The 25,932-nt window shown below is 40.8% G+C and overlaps 1 protein-coding gene across 1 annotated transcript in view; it reads left to right on the forward strand.

Moving 5' to 3' along the window:
- The window catches only part of scara5 (scavenger receptor class A, member 5 (putative)), a 127,653-nt gene that overhangs the window by 79,616 nt on the left and 22,105 nt on the right, over positions 1-25,932 (forward strand). The window contains exons 10-11 of the mRNA XM_034698974.1: positions 6,173-6,229; positions 24,589-24,777. Coding sequence (XP_034554865.1) covers positions 6,173-6,229; positions 24,589-24,777 — 246 coding nt within the window. The remainder of the gene's footprint in view (positions 1-6,172; positions 6,230-24,588; positions 24,778-25,932) is intronic.

Below are 25,932 nucleotides of genomic sequence, written 5' to 3' on the forward strand. Positions count from 1 at the left end.
ATTTTTTGGTTTGCTGTATGTATAAGGTTGATTAAGAAGGTCACGAGTACAGTTTGATGACATTTCTTGTTTTCTGCAAAGGTTTTCCCTTGAGACACATCTTGATTATTCGGTGCTTTCCATTCTCCTTCTTTCTACACTCTCCTACTTTACTCTTCCATCCCCTCCTTAGTCCACTTATCCATTTCATCTCCTCAGCAGTCTGTATCTACACAAACCCCTCAAGGCAGGTTGTTGATGTTTCCACTTTGGCACCACCAGCCAAACAGGGCCAACGATAACAAACACAAATGGAGAACCTTTGGGAAAAATATGCCCATGACTAATATGATAAGGCGCTGCAGTCTTTTCTGGGTCAGCATGTCAGTGTGTGTTTGTGTGTATATGTTGTGTGTTGAGCCAACAGCTGTTCCCAATCAGAGTTTGGTTTGGCTGACATGTCCAGTGTTGGAGTCCCACAGTCCCTATGTTGGCCAGCAGTGCTTGAAACCTTGGATCAGAGTGATCTGATGTGTTCTGTGTGTGAGCGTGTGCTTGGGTTTGGTTCAGCACTCTGCAACAGCCTCATTTTTTTAAACATTAACACACCCAATGCTTTTAAAAGCTGTTAAATATAAACATAATGGACAATAAATGAAGTGAGATTGATTACAGATCACAAAAAATGAACAAGTCTAGTATATCTGTCAGAATTTTAATGTTTTCCTGATGCTAGGGGGGAAATAGTCACATTAGAAATAATGAAAGGCAGATGTATCCAAATTATTTATTGTATTATGATGTAAGGACCAGGGTTGCAAAATTCTGGGAATTTTCAAAGTTGGAAACTTTCCATGGGAGTAAACCGGGAATTTACTAAATTAAAGGTTGGCTCTTAATAGGGAACTTAAATATAGTTGGGGAAAATATATTTTAGCATAATCCTGACTAAAACAACCAGATTTCATGCAAGTGAAGTAGAATATCTATGCTATTCCTCAATCACATGCACATAGCACACTGCTTACTGCAGGGCTATTGAGACCACGCCCCCTACATGCACTGTGCATTCCTCCATCACATGCACACATGATTTCTATTTTGGATGGATGTCTGCTTCTAACAAAACAAACATTTATGCTTGGATATGATACCTTTCCATTAAATTACCCTCAATTCCCATTAATTTGCATAATTCCCTTGGAAAATTTGCAATTTGGAATAGTTCCAAAATTCCCCAGCTTAACTTCCCATGGAAATTTACCAGAAGCTTTCCAGAAATTTAATGGAAATTTTCCACCCCTTTGCAACCCTAATAAGGACAACTCTCAAAGGCGATTGGTTAACCATTGATTGGCAAGCAAACTACTAAAATGCTAGCATTGCTGCAACACGCTACAGAGCTCATGACCCTTCCTGTTTCACTTTAGCACTACATTAGCTAGGAAATTAATTCCCAGTTAACATGACTTTTCCTTGGTAATTGAACGCATCCTTTTGTATCATATAACATGTTAAAGCTGCTGTTGGTAGTCACAGAGTAAACATTCGAATGTTGACACTATCCCTCCCAACCCCCCAACACAGATCGTAGTGTGCAATCGTGATAGTGCCGGACTCATAACCAATCGGAGGACGTAGTAGGGGCCGCCCCTTAACCAATCAGGACAGAGGATTGGAGATTAGCTATGATTGGTCCGTCATAACGGGAACAAGGGGAATAATAACATTGCTTGATACAAAGGCATTGGAAAACGCAGAGATTTCGGATGAGTACTGCTTGGCATTATGACCTTTTCTCCAAACCCAGCAGAAAAAAATAACATTTTTTTTACACCATTCCTACCAACAGCAGCTTTAATTAGTAAGTGGCTAAATGCGAATGCTAGTTGTAGTCTGACCAGTAAAGGTTATCGTATATGTTGTTTTTACTTTAAGTACGGGCTATGTCCCTTTAAGACTTTATCTGCTTGTTGACTTTTATGTTGCTGATCAATCCAGATGCATTTTAATTATAATTATTTGTAAGATACCCAAAATACATTTCAATCAGGAGAGACACAATTTGAAGATTAAATGTTATTTATTAAAACTTAATGAATAATGAAACTTCACAGAAATCTTTGGCGTAAGGACTCTATGGGGATCATTTTGTGATCGTAGGATGTGTGAATTTGGCAGCAGAAGAAATCCCCCTAGAGTCCAGACACTGGTGGTGGTGGTTAATGAATTCTAGGTCTTGCGGAGACCAGGTGGAGATGGGGAGGTGGAGGGGTGCGCACAATCAATGCAAGAAGGAACTAGCTGGAGAGAGAGACACATTTAAAAAGACAGCAGAAAGTTGATAGGCTGACGATGAGGGCGTGCCTCTGAGCTATTGGATGGCAGCCGCTGCTGATTAACCAATGACAGCTCCGGAGCGTGCAGCTGGAAGCGGGTGAGCTATTGAACGAGGGAGAGGAGTTAAAGGAGTTAAACAGCAGCTGTGATTGCTTTTATAGTCTTCCTGTCTGAACTTTCGCTAAAGCTACATAAAGCTTCAAACCTGGACTGCAACAGTATGATCTTATGACGACATCTGGGCTCCCTAATGTATGATGTCAGAGGAAAATGGCCGCCAATTGACTCATTGGAAACCATCTGTTAACATCCATATTTTATGTATCAGAGTCTTTACTCAGCACTTTTCAAGTTGAGTCTAATTCTGGGATAGTCAGCATCTTATTTTGGAAATCATTGTCACATGTTTGTTGTGTTTGTATAAATCAGTGAGTCAAAACCAGTGACAGGATATTCTGTTGCAAATCCTTCTTTTATATGATTTTATGTAAAAGGCCTCTGATTTGTTTGGAGTGAAGAAAACACTGAAAACGAGCACAGGCAGAAGTGACCACCATGACTGAAACAAAGTTAGAAGAGCTCTGGGTGAGGTGGCTTTGTTTGATTCACAGTTTGATATGTTTAAGAACACCACACAGACCAGTGTTATTCAAGACAAATGGAGACAAGATGAAGAAAACAAGGATCTTTGCGGATGTTTGGTCATCTGCACTCTAGCAGTTTACAACAATGTGTGTGTGTGTGCTCTCACCCATCTGGGGTCTGGCTGTGGTTTGAAGAAACCAGCGAAGGGTGAAGAGTTTGTGGACTTTCTGGTGCGAACGGGTCTCAGCGGAAGGCTGTTGCTCGGCTGTGGAGGGAAGAGGGATCCTGGAAGCTTGTTAAAATAGCACAGGGAAGATTCATGGTTTCTTTTTACAGATGGATGGCGGTAGCATGAGCAGAGGGAGTGTGTTTGGTACTGAGATAAGGTTTAATGGGTTTATCAGAACTGAGTTGCAATTGCAGGCCTTAAAACCAAAGCAAGCCTAGCTAAAGTTGGCTTAAAAGTCTTAACAGAGCTGCAGACTTGGTGATCTGAACTCCATTATTTTGTCACGTTGGAAGCTGTACTGAGGCACAAATGTGCTCTGAACTTAATGGTGTCATCAGTGTCACAGCAACACAACCCTGGTACAACTGTCTTTTAGGGAATCCAGGCGTTTGCTGTTCGTCCAATAACTAAAGGAGAAGAAAAACAGGTGGCTGTCAAGCTAAGGCAAGAGAGGCGGACCGTACCTGTAGCGGCTTTCCTTCCCCAGCCACCATGCACGGTTCCCGGGACCAGCTTGCACTGCCTCCTTCTGATCCTCCCTCAGGGTTTACAGATAAGGCAAATGACAATAACTCAAACTTGGTAATGAAACAGACAATATGGGAAAGAACTTGAAAAAGCAGCATCCTGCACAGATCGGCTTGAGCTAATCAACATCAGTATCAGTATCTCATCAGCCACGGGACCAGGAAGGCCCGCCCACCTCTATCTTGACAGCCATCACACCTACGCTCAGGACAGTGTTGCCGTAACATTAGCATTACATTTTGTTTGCAATGACTCTGCTTCGATATTCAGCTTGTTAGCTTGAATGCCAAGTTAAGATAAGGCTGATTGGAATGCCTTTATTCTAAGTGCTATTTATGATATCTTAAAGCTCCTGTGAGGATTTTGTAGCTTGTTATGAACAGACTGAAATTTATGATGATGCCTCTTTATGACCTACACAAGCAAAAGAGGCAGTTACCAGAAAGACTGGTTATTTCTGTGTTGTTATTTTTAATGCTTGCAGCTGCTTCCATGATGTAGGTGTCACACAAAGTGTTAGCTACAGAATGCTTCTTGAGCTTCTTGATGTTTGTTGCCTTTGACTGGTGAAATAAAGCAGAATCAGAATTTATGTAATGCGCCAAAATTAACACAAATCTAAAGTTTCTGACCAAAGACTGTATAATTAATGGACCTAGCATCCGTGATGTCACCCATCTGTCTCTGAAGCACTGTTTTGAAGCCAATCATCAGCAAGTGCCAGATTGGAAATGCTGAACTCAACCTAACTTCAGTTGAGCTAGTGTGAGGTAAAGAGGCGGTCCTTTAGCCTTTTTGCTAACAGCTACAGGGTGCCCACAAGTCAATCAAGTCAAGCATGCCCTTATTTGGGCAAGACTAGTACATTTAATATCTAAGTACAGAGTTGTGAAAAAAATTTCACCCTCCGTACAGTGTGTGCTGATAGAGAAATAAGCTATTCATACTAAACAGTTTTTTGAACCAGGCTGTAAACATGCAAAGATGATCTTTTTGAATGGGTGTGGTTTCCTTGTTTCTGCAAACACCCTCAAGTGGACGCTCCACGAACTGCAGTTTGTAGCACTTCAGCATGGGCTTCATATTTTAAGACTGGAGGTTGCCGCTTGTCCCTGAAAAGAGCTTTAAATCAAAGTAAATGTAAGTTTAAATTTGGCCTGTCGGTGGCACAGGAGAGAAAGTCAGTGGATCCTTACAGTCATTATGGTTAATCTTCTGGGCACCATTAATGTCTGCAGAAAATGAATGGCAATGCGTCCAACAGCTGTTGAGATATTTCAGTCTGAACAAACATATACCTGCTACTGCCGTGAAAAGCCACCAGCTCAGGACATTATATAAACTTTAAATCAAATGCATCTGTAGCTCTTTGTTTGTGTTTTCCTGGCTGTGTAACATAGTTGTTAAGGATGTGGTTGAGATGGAGATGGAGGTGATACTGACAGCTTGAGGACGTCACAGCCTGGGTGTGGCGTTCGTGGACTCACACATATACAGTAACACATGGTAGGTGGGACTCAGTGCCACCTCGGCTGGCAGCCAGGCTGTGGTTTTGGACGTGAAAAAGAGTCAAATTAAAGGTGGGATAACTGCAGACTTGAGGCTGATCCTCTTATAGCTCCATGGCTAAAACAGACCTGTGGTTTTTTTAAACATCATGACTGAAAATGAGCAACAAATGGTCCTAAAACTGATTCGTAGCAGCTTTGGAGCAGGGCGTAAGAAAGATTATATTTTGAAATGAAAACAAATGAGGAACAGTCGTGTCCAAGATTGTGATAGCTGAGAGGTTTGGTGCGTAACTGACTGTAATTTTGCAGAAACCACAAATTAAAGGAGTTGTTGGAGCTGTTCTGTGTTGTATCACCTTTTCCAACATGTAATCATCCACACTTTAAAGACACTCCAAAAACTACCTTCACATTAGTACTCTGCTTTCAGCCCAAACAATCTGTTTTCTGTCTTCTCTCTGTATGCTTCCTCTCTTTTGCCTCTTTCACCTCCACTCCTCCAATACAGAAAGAAAAACATTCAACCACAACTTTTAGAGGTACATTAAGCAGCAGACACAGGGTGGGGATCCTCTAATTTTACATTTTAAGCCCATATCACACAGAAGATTACAGGGCAGGGGCTTTTTCTGGAAACATACAAAGGGAGTAAAAAGGAGAGGAAGTGGGTGGGATGTGGAGGAAAGGTCTTAAAGTTTGAACCTGCTGATAGTTGAGCTGCCCCCAGAACCGTGGGTGACACTTCCCGTACATTTAATGATAAGTTTAGGTTGTGAGTGTTTGATTAATCTGCTACCAATGTTGGCCTCTAATCAAACACAGGATACCACTGCTTATAACTGCTCCCCAAATTTAGAAAGACTGAGGTATCTTTGTGTTTTTTCTGTAGAACCTAAACTGCAGTCTTTGTGGCATCATGTGTTAAAGGTTAAAGCAATGTCTGAGTATAAAAATATAAAGTCTGTAAAAATTCTCTGTTTGTTTTCTGATTTGTTTTTAGGTGACAAAGGAGAAAGAGGATTCAAGGGGGAGAAAGGGGATAGAGGAGAGAAAACAGGTAAGAACTCATTCAGTGGTATTGAATGTAAATGTTGGATGTCAATGTTAAAGGTGGGTAAAGATTCAAATTGTTATGTAAACGTGTGTTGGAGTAATCCCAGGATGAAACCGTTGACGTAACTCGTTGTTCTTTTTCCAAACTTTGCTGGTGAGATTTGGGGCCCAGGTTTTGATTTTAAAATGGAAATAGAGCGATAAACTTAATGACAATGACAACTTTGTAGCAAGACAACAGTGGAGGAGGCTTCAAGAGAGCTGGAGAGGGTTGGGGTGTAAAGTTGTAAGAGGAAGGTTTTCACATTTCTAAATTGTCAAGACAATAACTTGTCAGACAAAACTTGGAAATTCATAAACTTAATAAGGCAGCACGGTGGTTACAATGTTACAATGTTACAATGTCATTTAGCAGATGCTTTTATCCAAAGAGACGTTCATACGAGAACAAGAACAACACAAGCAAAGATCTAGACAAGAGGAAACAAGATCAGTAAGAGGAACAAAGTGCTTCAAGTCAATTTGGGTGCAGGTACTGCCAAGCAGTGTAAAGGCAATGCACAAAAATAAGTAAGGATTTTATTTATTTATTTATTTTTTCCGAAATAAGGAACATCTACAATGAAGCAACCAACCAATTTAAGACCTTCCATTATCATCATCAACAATTAATATCACCACAATAATGACCAAAGTACCAAGTACTGGGTCCTTCAAGAGCTGAACACAGATTCCCAGAGTAGAGCAGGACAGTGTGAGTCAACTGTAGCTGGAAGACATGATCTGCCACTGGGGACAACAGTGGAGAACAGTCTAGCTAAGTGCATAGTGCTTCCTAAAGAGCTGGGTCTTTAGCTGTCTTTTGAAAGTAGAGAGGGACTCTGCAGATCGAATGGAGTTCGCCAATTCATTCCAGCATTTAGCGGCAACAGAAGAGAAGAGTCGAGCTAGTGATTTTGAGGCCTTGTGTGTTGGAAGCACTAGGCGCTTTTCAGAGGCTGAGCGTAGCGGGCGAGAAGGGCAGTAGACCTGGATGAGGGGTTCCAGGTAAACTGGAGCGGTTTTGGTTACTGCTTTGTAAGTCATGATTAGAGTTTTGTATCTGATGCAAGCTGCAACTGGTGGTGCAGTGGGTAGCGCTGTTACCTCACAGCAAGAAGGTTCCCGGTTCAAATCCCCGGTTGGGCAGGTGCCTTTCTGTGTGGAGTTTACATGTTCTCCTTGTGCATGCGTGGATTCTCCGGCTTTCTCCCACAGTCTGAAAACATGCGTACCAGGTTAAATGGCCGTTCTCAGTTTCGTGTGAGTGTGTGCGTGAATGGTTATCTGTTTCTACATGTTTGCCCTGTGATAGGTTGGCGACCTGTCCAGGTGTTCCCTGCCTTTCGCTCAATGTCAGCTGTGATTTGCTCCAGCCCCCTGCGACCATGAAAGGGATAAGTGGTCAAGATGATGAATGGATATACTTAACAGGAAAAAATCTGTAAATTTACTAGAATAGAAGCATTATAGAAAAATATGTACATTTATTAGAAAAAGCCATAAATTAGAAAATAAACTTGTAAATGAATCAGATTAAAATCATATGTAAAAGAACACATTTCAGAAATTCTCAAGATGAAATGCTGGCTGCTGTGATAGGTTGGCGACCTGTCCAGGGTCTACCCTGCCTTCCGCCCAAAGTCAGCTGGGATAGGCTCCAGCCCCCCGTGACCCCGAACGGGATAAGCGGTCAAGATAATGGATGGATGGATGAAATACTGGCTGCTCTTCTGATCCCTCCTTTCAAAATAACACATAGGTTAACCTTAGCATAAAATTAGGTCTTCTACTCACAAACTTATAACTTTGGTGTCATAATATTATGACTTCATTTTTGTAAATTCATGACTTTATTCTCTAGAATTTTCAAGTTTATTCTCATAGATTTACAACTTTATTCTCTAAATCTGAATTTTATTTCATCATGTTGCCTTAATCCTTAATTAAATAAGCAGGAGGGGTGAAGATGAAAAGAAATGTTTACTATTCAGTTAACAGTGAACTATATGATGGACAGAACAGGCAGAGTGTAAGAGGAAAAACCAACTAAGAAAGTTGGAAGTATTTTCACGTTACAAGAGATCCCATAGTGTAAAAATAAAGCAAATATGTATAAAGGTAAAATATGTGAGAATCATCAAATAAAAGAGTACACAAAGTTATAAAAATAGCATGCATATTTTCATCAAATGTATTCTAGCTGCACAGTCAGAAAAAAAATCTACTACTGCAGCATTAGCACATATATCAGAACATACGATTCAAGGCCAATAGTTTTTAATGCAAGAACGAAAATTTACGAGCTGATGACTTTATGGGCCTCGTGCATCGCTGCTCCACCTGACATCCTGTGCAAAGTGCTGTGGGAAGTTTAAAGGATCAGTGGATCTGCTTTCCTTTCAGCGTAATCTCAAGGTTTCCGACATAAGATGAAGAACCACATGGCTTGGTGTACATCAAAAGCCTTTAAAAACCATTATATGTGTGCACATGTTCTGTGGTGGTAAACCAAAACCTCGTACGAAAACCACCAAACTCAAATCAAGAAGGAAGAAAAAATATGAGACGTTTCTGAATTATTGGTCTTTCATTCTTACATCATCACGGCCGTCCCCCATGTGATGAGCGATGGAGTGGCGTTCACGTCCACTGGCTTAAATTTCTCAACCATCTGAATCCTCTTTCTGCCCATTAGAGAGCCGTCAAGGATCGGTTCTCTCCTCACATCATCAACAAGTCTCGGATGTTTGAGGTTTCAGAGACATAAACCCAGACTGAGACCACATGCCGGTGGCTGTCAGAAATATCAAATCCTCGTGTCGTGCACTTTTGCCGTCACATACCCTATGTGGCTGACTTAACATCTGATGCATGACTCTGATCTTCTTACACTTCAAAGAATACACTGCATACCTGTATGATCATCAGAACCAGGCTCAGAGTAACCCGAAACCACTGAAGTTTTGTCTGTGGGAAAAATGCACATTCCTTCACACATGTTGGGTGTTAACACAAAAGGAACCTGCCACACCGGGTGTTGTGTCACTGAGAGGATCAAAATCTTTACCTCTTATGAAAGCCTAGACGGGACGAAAATAGGGGAAAATAGGGGAAACGAGCAAATGGACCCCAGACTGTTGTCATAGTTGGTTATATGAAAGAGAGGGAGAGAGTTGAATTAAAATCATCCACCAAAGATCTATGAAGTCTCTCAAGTTAAACCCAAAAGGAGGTCATTGAGGTTCAAATTGAGATAAACAAACCAACGCTACATGATTCTGGTGTGCCAGAACTTGGATTGAATTACAACTACTGCAAACAGGTTTCAGCAAATCTAGCTAGTTAGCTAGTTGGTTGAAAATGCTATATGAAGCTAATTATGTAATGTTCCCCTCTTACTTCTGTAAATAAAAATGTCATTTAAAGAAGTTTCATTCCATCAATGAAATCACAATAAAAGTTATCCATACTCTATGTTCTATTGTTATATTATTAACAAAGACCCAACATAAAGACAGGATAAGATCCAGTCCCATCTTACAGACAGGACTCAGTCTGATCTCATCTTAATCCACCATGAGCAGAGCACTTTGCAGCATTTAGCAAGTTACAGTGGCAAGGACAAACTTCCTTTAACAGGCAGAAACCTCCAGCAGGACCAGACTCATGTTAGACACACATCTGCTGAGACTGTGTTGAGGTTGGAAAGAGGGATAGAAGAGATGAAGAGAGAGAGATGATGGTGGTGAGACGGATAGTAGTAGTTGTAGCCGCTAGAATCTGGCGTGTCCACAGCAGCAGGCCGTCTACGGCACAGACTCAGAGGAACCTACAAGACAAGGGAGCTCAGGAGGGGGGATCCCAGTGTGTCAGTTGCCCCGGCAGTCTTAGCCTATAGCAGGATAACTAAGAGCTGGTCCAAGCCTGAGCCAGGTCTAACTTTAAGCTTAAAGCTGGGGTTGGTAGTCAGATTTAGATACACTTTTTGTTATACTGGTTAAAATTATCTTTATGTCCTGATGGCAATCATTACATAATGTGTTCTTAAAAAAGAGTGAAAAAAAAATGCTATCTACAGCCGGAGTAAACCTGGGAAACACCAACCAATCAGCCTTTTTTGGGTGCCAAAATTTTAAACCATTCAAATCCCGTCCTGCCGTTGTGCCCGCCTCCTGCGCGTACATTTACCGGTGTGCACTCCTCGTCCCCGTCCCCTGCCTCAGCTTCCCCTGACTCTACTGACTGCCCCTCTCGCTCGACCTCAGGCCTGTCCCCTCTGACCCGATGAGGTGCTTTGCTCAGGACTGTAGTCCGGATCAGAGTCTAAAAAGCTCTCACCACGGGGCTCTGACAAGCAGAAGAATGAATGACATTCAGTAAGTCCTACAGAAATGTAGATGTACTGTAGCGTCCGTCCGGACACTGTAGTGATGACGAGCCGATTCGTGAACACGTTTAGTTTTAATAACCGGTCACTGTCGGCCGTGATCACGCCAACCAACAAAACAACAATCAATGTTTGAATGAATGAAGAACTTCTCCTCTTGTCTCTCCTCTCTCCCGCTCACACACTCTACACCTCTCCTGATGCCTTCACTGACCGTCAACACTGTAGGAATTAAGAGCATCTACACTGAACAGGTTTAACAAACAGTAGAGCTGTTACAGTATTATATATGTGTTATAACTTTTCTCCTGATATCGTGTCACCAGTACAACTGGATAATGCTAGAATGACAGTTGTGAGTACTAACAGCAGCCATGTTTGTTTGTGTTTTTAACTTTCACTATGAGAATGTTTTGGTGAGGACCGGTTTTGAATCAGTCACCATCATATGGTCGCAAGTCAGCGGCGCTCGTGCATGTGAGTGGGGGGGGCGTCGTTTTGGAGGAGCTCTGAGGGAGGAGGGGAGGGGTTAGATGGAGTCATGAGGAAAAGCTACATTCAAATTCATGCTGGTTTTCCGAGACTACCAACCCCAGCTTTAATCATCAAGGATAAATAATGTTTGTTTGTTTTTAAAGACCTTTTGAATTTTTGTGTTTGTTGCTAAGTTCAGCCTACCTCTGTTAGCATGCAAACAAGTCTTTTACATTAGACAATGCTACATGATAAATGTTGTAGATATGAGATCAGCTTTTTTAAGCCACAACTTTTAGAGCTCCCCCTGCTGACTGACTGCAGTATAGTTCATAAAGCCAGCTTCCTCCATTCTAACAGATGGAACATGGGTCTAACTTGGAAATTGAAAAACATGTTAAACCCATGTTTTATGTCCTGGCAGCGAGTTCCTACCATGATGATTCATGTCCAAGTGTTCATTTTTCTAAGAAGTTCAGTATTAATTAGTTATTTGCTTGACAGCTCTGTTGACAAATGAGGCTCCTGCAGCCTTCCAGATTAGCAGAGTAGAGGTGGAGCAGTGTGAGAAAACTTAGCACACTCAAACACAAGAGTCATGGATCGCCTCTGTGCATGCCTTGGCTGCACCAGTGCAACATGTCAGCATCCATTGGGACGGAGAGTGAGGCGCATTAACCATTCAATATGCTGTCAGCGGTTGGAGCTAGCTAGCTGGCCATGCTTTACATTGAGTCTTATGTTAGAGCACATAAGCACATTTGAGTCCAGTCTAAATAATCGCTTTTCCAGTTCAGTCCATTGGGTTCAAAAATAAAGAGATAATAATATAATAAACTGTTTAATATCACTTAGCTTTGATAGGATAATGTGCACCAAATACTTCCAACAATCAAATTTGCCCATGACCATCCAGACAGACATTTTCCTATGGGGCTACAACTTTAATAAAAGGCGTAATTTAACCCTCATTTTAGAGGCATTGCAACATTTTGTGTAATTTTCACTTGGCAGTTAGCATAACACAAAGAGATTGTAAGTGATGTGTGAGTGTATTCACATGTAACTACACACACACGCAGCTCTCGTGTGTTTCAGAGGCGGTTTGATCCCATGAGTCCAACTTAAGTGTTTGGGTTTAGTGTTTGACAGACTGTTTTTACAACAAATCTGTGCAGCCACAATGATCAAACATCGGCGTTTCAGACCCTCATGAGAAATGTATTTTCACCCGGGAACTTGGAGTCCTGAATATGTTATTATTTTTAAGTGCATGTTCACCTGAAGCCAGGCTCTGAACAGTCATACTTGAGAACAGATCATGTCTTGTGTTGAAATACCTCCTCTTAGTCAGTCTTTATTCCTCATGTTCACTTTTGATTTGCTAAATCCAATTATCTCTGCCTGAAACTGAACGACTCGGCCCCCCTGCAGTGTCTGATCTAATTTATTTAGTTCTAATATCATTCACACACATGGTTAACGACACACACATGCCCAAAGAGCTCATGCTGGGAACAGTTGAAAGCATTAAAGTGAGTCAGGCTTAATCTTGAGAATTAGACCCAGCTTGATGCTTTTATGGTAATGACATGTTTCCTCTGTGGCTGCTGGCTCTGCAGTGGCACCTTCTGCCGTGTTTGAAAAGGCTCTTCTTCATTGCCATTAAACTGAGAGTCAAGGACTTCCCTCTCAGCTTAACTTTGCATTGGCGCTGCTGCCATGATCACTTGCTTGCACCGTGCATATCCCCTCATAAGTGATTCATTTGGGGTATAAGCTGTCCAATTTTTAGTGCACTGACTCTTCAGTGGGAATCTATTTTGCTTCTTCTATTGCTTTTTGTTCGTTTTGGTTTCAGCTTCCTGCTTTGAGCTTTTTTTTTTTGAAGATATATTTTTGGGCTTTTTCGCCATTAATGGATAGGACAGCTGAAGAGAGACAGGAAACCCGGGGAGTAGAGAGTGGGGGACATGCAGTAAATGGTCACCCGGCCTTGAGTCGAACCGGCGACCTCTGCAACGAGGACTATAGCCTCTATACGTGGGATGCTTAGACCGCTAGGCCACCAGCGCCCCCATGCTTTGAGCTTTATCATGAAGTCATTGGCATGCAAATGAGTCTGTACTTCTGTTTACTGAGGAGGCATCCTTGCCGCCTTTAGTTACTGGGGGACTACCGTCGTCTTGGATGACAACCAAGGAGATGGTCCTTAATAATGACTCAAAACCAAGTGGCAACGTCCGGCTGCAAGAATTGAAGCCAATGCAGAAGTGTTACAAACTGCAGTTCCTCGAGTGTCCACTTGAGGCTGGCTGCAGAAGTACCAGAAACCACATACACACCTATTCAAAATAGATGATCTTTACAGCAGAAATAAACATGTTTACAGCCTGGTACAAAATATTAAGTTTAGTCTGAATAGCTTGTTTCTCTATCGACACACACTGTAAGGTGGGGGAATCATTACACAGCACTTTCGAAGGCATCAAGATGACGAGTTTTCAAAACTAGATGCACAGCTGACTTGACTGACAGGCTGTTAGCGAGGAGGCTCAAAGCCCGCCTCTTTCAGCATTTCCAATATGGCTGCCGCCGACAATTGTCTTCAATCCAGCGCTCAGGAACAGATGTGTGACATACTACGTCCATTATTTATAGAGTCTATGCTCAGGACACGTGCAAACACACTGCCAGATGAATGTGGACATATGATGGACTGTATCACATGATAGGCCGCACGACCTCTCCCTGGAAGTGAAGCCAAAACATTTAAAGCTCCCCCTGGTGACCTATTATAGTACAGATTATTTAGAGATATAGATTTATAGATCATGTATTTAGACCAGATACTTGAATACTGTGCAGGATTCTTCTCTGGAGATTTTTAACCAACGGATATTCAGCGCTGATTACATTTTTTTATTTGATTTGATGTCTTTATTTCGATCATGTAAAAGTTAATTAGAAAAAAAACCATGCAAGTAAAAAAGAAGAAATTGGGTTCAAGGGTTCAAGGTTCAAGGTTTTCTTTATTATCCCTGGGTGGCAATTTGTCTTTCAGTCAGCGGTGACACAAACAAAACAGTACAACAAGTCACACCAACATCAAAACATTCAAAATAGTTGCACAAAAAAACCTAAATCAATCAATTCCATTAGAAAGCACTGAAACATTTTACTTTACATGTGGGAAAAGGAGTTGGAAGAAGTTCAAACAGATCTAATTCTACCCCTTTATTCACTATTTTCTGTTCATTTGGTTCATTGGATTTCTAATTGATGAAGGGACACAGCATCCCGCAAATGTATGAGTTAAGTTGACATTTTATATCTGGAAGGCATAAAAGGAACACCAGAATTTTGGCTATCTTCACATTGCTTATCATTAAACACACAAGAAAATGTCCTAAAGGTCGGTTTGGCACAGTCATTTTTATTTCCAGAACATGCACAAGAGTTGCATCAATCTTCTCAGCCATCATTCTGCAGAAACACAAATAAACTCAAATCAAACTGATTCCAAATATGCTCTTACTCTCAAAAATGTTGAGTGTGCATGTTCACTCTTCACTGTTCAAGAAAATCCAATCAGAAGCAAACAAATCCGATTAAACGGAGAGTAAAAGCAGTATAGACGTAAAGGGAGGGAAACATTAAAGGGACTTTAAGGGCATACTTCGTGAAAGACAAGAGAGAGCCGCAGAGTTTCAGGGAGAAGATTTCATAAACAGATGGAGCTTGTTAACATTTGCCCCCGAAGCTATTCTCTCCTGTCCAGTCCAGACTCCCTCCTGCCTGCCAGAAGAACATTAGTAATACGAAATCACTCCATGTTCTGGCTGCACTACTTCAGGTATCGACAGCCTGGTGCTGGACCACCGCAAACACTTTGAAGATCAACTGCTCTAGCTTCCCCTGAACAAAACACTAACTCTGCAGCTCTCAGAAATTCATAAGAGAAGCAGGATCTTTAATGAAACAGCAAGTTTTTTAGTCCAAATTAGCTCGTGTTTCTGTTTCATGCTGAGCCACTTTGACGGCTGTCCAACATAATCATAACAGCCGTCAGACTGCAGAGAGACGGGATGAGTTAGCAGCAGGATCATTGATTTTTATATAATTACTGAAAGGATTGTTTGTTTTTGTTTCACTCCTTTTTCTCTCCAAAGTGTGTCACTGTGCAAAAGCTTTTCAGATTCAGGAAAAGTCATTAACTACTTGACTTAAGGTCTTAGTAATCCGTTGAAATCAGCGTTATTGAGACTTATTTTCCACCGCAGGAAAAACAGCTTTCTTCTGTCTTCATCCAAAAAAATGAAATATGTGGTTTTGAGAGGCTAATACTGAATTATGTTATAACACTACTGAGAAACGAAAGCGGAGGACACCAGAAAATGTTTACACCAAACAGTGTGCTGCTGTTAGCTACCGTTGCTACGTCTGGTACTCTTTCTGTTCTCACACAGCTAATATGTGGTTATTAGTGGCAGATCTACCGCCTTAAGTTGTAAATCATTTGTTTAAATAATGGGCTCTTGGATTATGACATATGTCTATAAGAAGCAGGCGCTTTTTACTTCCAACCAATTGCTGTAACTGGATCACAAATTAAGCTAACATAAGCTTCATGAGAAACACTCCTTTAGTTGATGTCATGGTGTTTCCATCTTGCTTTTTTAAAGAGACAGTACAGTGAATTTTGAAGTGGGGTTGTATGAGGTACTCTACCACAGGAGATGCCAAAGCTCGGCCACTTTGTTGAGAAACCGTCCGGAGAAATGGAACAGAAACTAGGCGACAGACGAGGGTCAGATCTACCACATGATTTAGCTCATCCATCGACTTTATAAAAATTGGATGTAGTCTGTGTGAAGTCACCCATCTGTTCCTGAAGCCCTGTTTTGAAGCCAATCGTCAGCGGGTGCCATATTGAAAATGCTGAACTCAACCTAACTTCATCTCTGTAAATATACAATGCAACAATTCTCCAAGCAGAATTCCATATTTCTATTTATTTTTATTATTTAACTACTATTTTTTTTAATGTAAAAACTACCTCTGCTACTCACCACTGCACTATTATCATATTATTTTAGCCTGTACATATTAGTCATGCCTATTTGTTGTTCTTTTGTATTTATAGCTGATCTTATTGTTATTACATTTTTTTTTTTATTTTGTATGTCTTATTGTTATGCCTTGTACAAAGAGCACAGTTTACCTAAGTCAAATTCCTTGTGTGTTCAAGCATACCTGGCCAATAAAGCTGATTCTGATTCTGATTCTGATCTGAGCTAGTGTGAGGTAAAGAGGTGAGCCTACAGGGTGCCCACCTGTCAATCAAGTCAGGCTTGCCCTTATTTGGGCAAAACTTGTAAGTTTAATATCTTCAAAAATACAGAGCTATAAAAAAATTCAATATATGTTAAATTTTAAAAAATTTAGATTTTATTATTAAACTAATTAACATTTATTACCACATAAACACAAAAAAGTACAGAAAATTGGTACTGTTGAGTACCGGTACCGATTCCCAGGTACCGGGTATCGGTACCGTATCGGTTCAAATGTGAAAGGTACCCATCCCTAGTCCCAGGTAGATTGTGCAAATCAGGCCAGTGATGTATGGAGAAAAAAAATAATTAAATAATATTTTGAAATCTTAATAAAAAACTAAACTAGCATGCATTCCCAGGAACTCAACAGCTGTGTAAACTTGACAAATACCGTTACGTTCAATCGAAAGTCCCAGGACTTTTGAAAAGTACTACCCCCCAAGCAGGGGCTTTTCAGGGGGGAGATTATCTACCCCTGAACTAAATTTAGAACCTGGTTCCTCTGGTCGAAACGCACGTAGTTCAGGGGTAAACCTAGTTCCTGCGGTCGAAAAGCACCTTATGTGGTTTCCTGTGTTTCTGCAGCCAGCCTCGAGTGGACACTTGATGAACTGCAGTTTTTAGCTCTTCCACATGGACTTCAGATTTTAAGACAGGAGGGTGCCGCTTCAGCTCAGCTCAAGAAAGTGTGACCCAAACACAAACCTTGGTGTAAGCGACACTCTATTAGAAATATATCCGTGCATTACTTTGCTGTCAGTAAGACCGTACATTTTTGCACTTTCGTGTACGCAACACATACGTGATTGTGTGCCTGCAACACCACAAAACGAATCCTCTCCAGTGTTTAGAATCCGGGGTCTTCCAACACATCATTTATAAAATAGATCGATTGATCTCTGTACTCTCACTGGACAATGAATTTAAAGTTTACTGCAAAATAAATCACGTATGCTTCCTTTAAGTTGCATAATCCAGAGCAATCCCAGTTCAGCTACATGGCAGACATAAAACTGACTGTGAAGTCCTCTTGTATGGTTCTTATTATCCGTGAAGACTGCAGGTCTGCATGTTCCTCGGAGGAGCCTCTTCATGGGGAGAGGAGAAGTGGAGAAAGATTGAATAGAGTAAGAGAGATGTGAGGTCTCAGGGGCATACCAACATGTGAACACTGAGATAAGGGAGATATATGAGACTGATAAACGTGTCTTGTAACATAGAAGGGTCTGTTATTGATACGACAGATATGATGCAGTTTGTTTGATTATCCTTATCTGCTTTATTAAATACTTTCCATTATTTTCCCCCGTGCACCCAGTCACCGTACAGACACCACACAAACACACACAAAAAACAACATTATGAGATTGTGTCATTTTAAATAAACAGTGCTGAGATGTATGCGAACATACTTTCTCAAGAACTCTATGTGAGTACAATCTTTAGGTGCTTGAGTATTTCTGTGTTTCACTGCATTAACTTTAATTTTACAGCCTTAGTTAGAGGTTACTTTGCAGATTCAGATAAATTGCACCAAATAATAAAATTAACTGATGATGTGTCATCAAGGATAAAGGTTAGTCTATGATTTCTGAAGAGGGGTTTTGAAGCCAAAGGACGGCAGCTGCCATATTGGAAATGCTGCCTCAACCTAACTTAATGTCAGCCTAGAAGCAAGTAAAGAGGTGGAGCGGAGACGTGCCTTAAGCCTCCTGACAAATGCTGAAGTTGAGAAGTTGTTCTTCTGACTTCAATGTGTTCATGTGCATTCAATTTGGAATGTCTTGTATAACGTAACATGACTGTTAATCAATGTGGGATGCTAATAGATACTAAAATACTGCTGTAGCTAACTCATCTGACTTGTTATTAATGGTTTAATAGCACACTAATATTAATAAATAACATTTCCAACAAGTCTGGGTCACTCTGTGTGGACAACAACTAATGGTGATACCTTATCACAAAGTATCCTTAAAGAAAAAGTTAGTGTGCAGTATGTGAATTGCTAAAATGTTATTTGCTCATTATCTTGATGATGAATATGACGTCAACATGGTGTTTTTCTGACTTGAGCAGGCGTTCACATGCATTTTCCAACTCTGCAATCCGTTCCCACAATGTATATGACACCACATGAATGCAGCAAATCAGCCTGTAAGTCAATTAAGCCACACCCCTTATTATTCTAATCTATGTATGGTGTAAGTTTTAAACAAGCGGCAAACTCCGGTCTCAATCGATGAAGCCAATGCGGAAGTGATATAAACTGCAATACATCGAAAATCCGCTTGAGGCTGGCTGCAGAAACACCGGAAACCACATAGATATGAATGGGAAAAAGACGATCTTTGCAGCATTAATAAACATGTTTACAGCCTGGTTCAAAAAACGGCTTGGCCCTACAAAGCTAATCTCTCTAATGGCACACACTGTACGGGGGGTGAATTTTTTTCTAACGTGACGGTTAAGAAGATATTAAGATTACGAGTTTTGCCCAAATAAGGACATGACTGACGTGACTCCCGGTCGGGAACACACAGCCATTGGCTAAGAGACTCACACTACGTCACACTCTGCCTAGTTGAGTTCCGCATTACCAATATGGCTGCTGCCGTCGATTTGCTTCAAAACAGCTCTCAGGAACAGATGGGTGACGTCACGGATACTACGTCCATATTTTATACAGTCTATGGTTTTAAACCATTCTGTAAAAATGGGCATTCAAACATAGATGTTAATGGTGTTCTCTTCACTTTTGTAGCCAGCCTCTAGTGGACGCTTGGGGAACTGCATTTCCGTGCACTCCTGCATTGGCTTCACTTTTTTACACAAGAGGTTGGCACTTGATTGTGATACTAAAATGTGTGTACTTATTCCAAATTTGGAAAAACAGTAAGATAAAGTAAGATATAATAAAGACTGCATATTTTTGCCCCCCTTCATTTAAGTCTTACCGCTTAAATTTGGGTTCACAGTCGGATGAGAAGCAGGATTTGGGGTAAAATTAAATAAATTAACTGAGTGTAATATAATTAAAAGTGTCTGAAAAGTAAACAACTACATTATTGCTATGATTTGTTTTTGAATTATTGTTGATTTCTAAGCTTTTTAAGCAGAAGAACTAAAATTAAATCAACCAATCAATGTCAATTGCTTTGCAGTCATATCTCAATTAAATCCCATACTAATTATATCAGAGCACCAGGAACACAAACATTTATTACAAGCTAAAAGCAGCTTATTTAAGTTGTTATTTTAGTTAACCATGCATCTGTTGCAAAGTTTTTTCCACCAGCAGATTTTGGTATGGTGTCCCTTTAATGACATTTAAAGATCTCCTGTTGAGAAAACAACTGTCAAATATTGAAAGAAGTATGAATTACTGCACACTTCATCAAATGCCAACGAGGTCTCCCACTTTAATCCGACTTTAAAGCGTTTAACAAAAGAGGGATCGTTTATACTTGATGAGAAGACAAATAGTTTCCCCATCTGTTTCAGGTAATTGAGTATTCAATTACTCATCCTATCGGCTCGGTATGTGCTGTTCTAGCACTCCGCTCTGCTCTCTCTCTGTTTTCTCTTCGTCTATAAAAAGAGCAGCTGGAGGTTGAAAGTGCATCGCATTTCTGGTTTTAATTATCTGCCTTTCTGCTGGAATATGATACATGTATGTACGGCAGATATGATAGTATAATATTATGGTAGATGTTAAATTATGATGGGCTAGTGAGTGCAGAGTTCTTGACTTTATAATAAGAGCTAAACGGTACACGGTTAAAATTTATGATGGTCTGATGAGGCTAATATCCTGTCTGGATCATGTGTCTGGCCTTATTTTCTGCCACTTTCTGTCAATAGTCTGAGCCGGCGAGTAGATCTTAACACCGTGGAGTTGTGTTTGTGTATGTGTGCGTCTTTATGTGTGTGTTTACCTCTGTTCTCTTTCTCTGTCTTCGCACTAAAAAGTGATAAATCATGTCAATTATACGAGCACAGCTGCAGCATGGTTTCTGAAATACCAGATGTTTGGTGGATCCATGAAGCTCCTGCTGACACAAATACGCACTCAAAGAAACACACACTTACACAAGACTACTTCAAATAAGTAAGACAGGTGAGAGCTCCTGTGCAAGCTGTGTAAGCTGAGTATACCTGAGCAATGCACCGCCAACTTTCAACCAGAAAACCAGTAAAGCAGCCCCCAACCTCAGATCATAGAGTTTAAACATTGAAATTGTATAATTTTAATTGATGAATACTGTCAATAAATTGGCCTCGTGCTTAATTGCAAATTTTAAACTCTTATGTGGATTACAGAAAAAGTTTAGACACTGTACAATGATATCGAACTTTTCCCATATAGACACATAACAAACAATCAGAAATTGTCAAAAAGGAAGCTTATGCACAGATCACATCTCTAGTGGACAGTGTCCGTTTTCCACTTCCTTATAGTGACAGCATTGAAAACATAAAAATACACAGAGCAGTACAGACAGTACAAAGACAACCTAACCAAACAGACAAAGAAGAACAAGAAAAAAGCAAAGAAAAATAAATGTGGGGGGGCCATGGCTCACATCAAAAATACAAAGTTAAAACTAAAGCAATTTCAGAAGTAAATAAATCAGAAGCAGCATCCTATTGTAGCAATCCTGCACAGTACATCATAAACACTCATGCCAAGGTACGTCTTGAATTTCCTACACTCCATAACAGGTATTCCTAACTGTGATCTACCAAACCTTTTATCACAACGGCTGCTATATAATCTGAGAAAGGGGACCATTTATGAAAGAGTACTTTGATCATACACTTTGATCTGTGTGTCAGATATTCCATAGGTATGATATCAAAAAGAACTTTGTGCCACCCGGCCATTGTTGGAGGAGAAAGTGAGTGAAACCCTTCATTTTGACATGAGAGCAAAGATGTCATATCAAATGCTGAAACTGAAAGATTTTTTACTGTTTTATGAAGAGTATGTACTTATTTTAACACAAAAACACTGAAAAAGTTGTTTAATGCCTTAAAAAAGAACACCTGGAGGAACATATCACAACTTATGAGGTTAATTTGAGGGCACTCCACAGAGGCAGAGTCTCACAGAAGTAAAGATAGTTAAAAGGTTGACCACTCTGTGAGAGACTGCGTGAGCAAATAGTTCAGTCATTTCAGAATGATGTTCCTAAGAGTAAAATTGGAAAAAAAAATGGGGGAGAATATGGAGGAATTTCCAGGATGTTCAAGCCCTCAGGCAGCGCTGCATTATAAACAGACATGACTCTGAAGTGGAAATCACTGCATGGGCTCAAAATCACTTCCAGGAAGCATTGTCGCTGTATCCACAAATGCAGGTTCAAACTGTAGCATGAAAAGAGGAAACCATACAGATACATTCTTCTCTTGGCCCCAGTCCATTTAAAGTGAACAGAGGCGGGGCACTGGTGGCCTAGCGGTCTATGCGCCCCACATACAGAGGCTACAGTCCTCTTCGCAGGGGTTGCCAGTTCGATTCCCGGCCGGTTGATCATTTGCTGCATGTCTTCCCCTACTCTCTACTCCCCACATTTCCTGTCTCTCTTCAGCTGTCCTGTCAAATAAAGGCAAAAAGGCCAAAAAATATAACTTTAAAGTGAACTGAGGCAAAGTGGATGTCTAAGAGGTATCAGAATTTGACATTCTTCTTGGAAATCATGGATGCTAGGTCCCCCTCTACAAAGAGGAGAGAGCCCACCTGTTTTTTTATCCGCACACAATTCAAAAGCCAGCATCTGCTAGGGTATGGGGATGCATAAGTGCCCTTGACATGGGTAGCTTACACATCTGGGAAGGTACCATTAAAGTTGAACAATATGTACAGGTTTAGGAGCAACACATGCTGCCATTCAGACAATGACTTCAACATTTCAGCAAGACAATGTCAAACCACATTCTGCAGGTATTAGAACAGCATGGCTCTGTAGTAGAAGAGTCCAGGTTCTAAACTGGCCAACCTGCAGACCTGACTCATCTTGCATTGAAGACATTTTACACATCATGAAACAAAAAATACAACAAAAGAAACCCTGAACTGTTGTCTATACTAGGCAAAAATGGGTCAATACTTCCGTAGTTGCCATGTCACAGAGATAAACATGTTGGTTTTCTTCTTGAAAAGTTGATGAAATGATGATTACAACTCTCACATCTGAATGTTAAAGGTGACATATCACGCTTTTTTCATCAATACATATTGGTCTAAGAGGTCCCCAAAACATGTCTTTAAAGTTGATGCTCAAAAAAACACTTAGAAATCAGATTTTGGTCTGCCTGAAAAACCCTCTTCTTCAGTCCTCCTCAGAACACTCTGTTTTCTCTCTGACCACGCCCCCTCAGGAAGTGGATGTGCCTCGGCTGTCCAGCACGTTGATCTAATGTTTACATGTTGGCTGAATATACACGGCTGCTCAGAGATCACGTTACTTCAACCCTCTGAATCTGATCCAGAATCTGATAATGACGGAGAGGCGCCTGTAGCAGGACCTTTCTGAAGGATTGGTCACAGATTTAGTGTTTCTTGTTGTTTTATTTATCAGTATGTCGACGTGTGTCTTGGTACACAGCTACAGCTATGAACATGTGGCTATGCTAAATAGCGCTAGCACTTATCCATGATAAATAAAAATCATCCACTAGATCTTCAAATCTGCAGGCCTGGGGAGTAAAACCGACCTCTGCCAGAAAGGCAGCAGGACCTTTCTGAAGGATTGGTCACAGATTTAGTGTTTCCTGTTGTTTTATTTGTCAGTATGTCGACGTGTGTCTTGGTACACAGCTAAAGCTACAGCTATGAACATGTAGCTATGTAGCTATGCTAACTAGTGCTAGCACTTATCCATGGTAAATAAAAATCATCCACTAGATCTTCAAATCTGCAGACGTGGGGAGTAAAACCGACCTTTGTGTTTATTAAGACAGCCTACAACTAGCATGCCTCCCTCCTAAGCTCCTTGTTAGCACACATTTGTGCAGGGAATGAAAAACGGAGAAGTTGAGTTGTATTTTATACAGTCTATGGACTGAACAAGCTCTGAGCTCTGACTCCGTGACAGACCGGATATTGTTGTTACGTAACAAAAACACGGAAGTCTGAAACGGCTCGTTTCACACACATTTACAGAAAGGTGGAGAAATCAGAACAGGGGCAGAATGGATTTTTTTTCATTCTCGGGGGGTTTGTAGACATGCCAGGGAAACATATTTCAGGTAGAGAACCATTAAAAAGTCGATTTTGCATGATATGTCACCTTTAAATATGAAGCTACAGTCAACAGCCAGTTAACTGAGCTTAGCCCAAAGACTGTAAACCACAAGCACCTCTAAACCATCTCAAAGACATGACACGATGAACTCAGACAAAACAAGTTGTGGTTTTTTGAGGGGTGATGTGCTGGACTTTTTCTTCCACTTGAATGACCAGATAAACGCTTACAGATGCACAAAGGAAGTTATGAATTTCCAAACCTCTGAGACCTCGCTGTGCTGTCAAGTTCACAAACAATAATTCAGGATGTTCAAATGAGGGTCAGCAATCACTGAAACATTCCTCTCGGACAAATCTTTGATGCCGAATGTTTTTTAACCCACAGCAGCTTTAATGAGGGGGGGGAAGACCCATCTCCCTAAATACTTATATTTTATTTTTCGTGTCGAATCAAAGGAGATTTGTTGTGGTTTTGGAGCAGATTCTGTTGCAGCATGTGGAAAACAACCTCAGCGTCTGTGTTTGTTTTCATCTTGATTTGATTTACGATGCTTCATTAAACTCGTAAACACTGGCAATGAAAATAATCTGCGCAGTGTGAGCTCCGAGCCGTGCCAACAAATGCTGGATAAAAGAAAGTCATGTGCTCTTTCATAGATGTTTAGTTGGCATAAATAATAAGGACTCTGTATTTCTGCACACTAAAGAACATGGGGCTGTGTGAGACAACATTTTATTACATAGAGGCTCCATTAAAAACAAACAACTGTCTGCAAAAACATTCAACTGGAGAAACAAATGATTGTAAATTTTAACTCATTTGTGCTTTTTCGGATCATTATTTTAATATGTTTCCGTGTGTTCTGCAGTGGAGGAGACTCTGGTGCGGCTGGTGAATGGGTCGGGTCCTCACGAAGGTCGCGTTGAGGTTTTCCACGAACGCCGCTGGGGGACGGTGTGCGACGACGTCTGGGACAAAAAGGATGGAGACGTGGTGTGTAGGATGCTGGGATACAAAGGAGCCATCGAGGTGCATAAGACGGGGCGGTTTGGACAAGGTAGGACATAATTAACCTTTGCATACACACCTCACCTGGACATCTTGCAAACTGATGGGTGCCACTTTTTAACAGCTCTCCTCCCTTCCCTACTATTAATCATCCATTATAAGAGGATATGTCATACTGCTGAGTAAAACAGCCTTGTGTGGAGCTGTTTGGATTGAAAGGACTCCTTAATTTAAGGCAACAAGCAACCTGCAGATCTTAATTAAAGACAGGTGGTTTCAGGCACTGGGTCTGTGCTGTACCAAGTCGTACTTTTATGTCATATCCCTGCTTACACATTGAAAATGCACAAATGACTCTAAAAACATGACTCCCTCTTGCTCTAAACTTCATTTATGCAGCTTTTTGTAAGCACAGAATGCAGCTCAAAGTTCCTTCTACATTAGAAAGTTTAAACAACATAGTTTAGTTTCTTATTTAGAGGTTTGTGCAAGTTTTACACAAGTAGCAAAACTTTCACTTCCTACTGAATTAAGGTAAATTCAGAGTTGAAAGGGTTTAAGAGAGTCCGTGTAACACACAGTACATGTTGCCGTCATGCTGTAGTCTGCATTAAAAGATATTCTGTACCATCCAAAACTGATAATGTCTTGGACTGTACAATTGTATAAGCTCTGTGCATCCACACTATAGTCCAGATTAGTTCCAGCATCTGTTGTTAAGTTTATTATGATGTTTGGTTATGCCAAAGTAATGTTAATTTGACAATCACAAGGAGAGAGGAAAGAGAAGTTAGTCATTTCTGTTAGTTTCTGTAACGTAAGGCAGTTTCAAAGATATTAAGATCAAAGTTTTCCATAATGAAAGGCACAGCTGACTTTATTGACAGGCGAGAACACTGTAGCTGTTGGAGAGGAGGCTCAAAGCCCACCTCTTTACTTCACACTTGCATCCACCGACGACTGGCTTTAAAACAGTGCTTCAGGAACAGATGGGTGACATCACAGATCCTATGTCCATTTATTATAGAGTCTATGGTCATATGTGGCATATTGGAGTTTCTTACCAGCTGCCAGTACCCTCTCCAGTCTGCTGCATGCTACAGTTTCCCCTGTTGATGGACAGTAACACCTAAAATACATTATTCATGGGGCACTAGATCACGGGTTCCCACTAATTGGGGGTCACGAGATGTCTTCCAGTATT

This window comes from Notolabrus celidotus, chromosome 13 (assembly GCF_009762535.1).
Source record: "Notolabrus celidotus isolate fNotCel1 chromosome 13, fNotCel1.pri, whole genome shotgun sequence".
Taxonomy (NCBI): domain Eukaryota; kingdom Metazoa; phylum Chordata; class Actinopteri; order Labriformes; family Labridae; genus Notolabrus; species Notolabrus celidotus.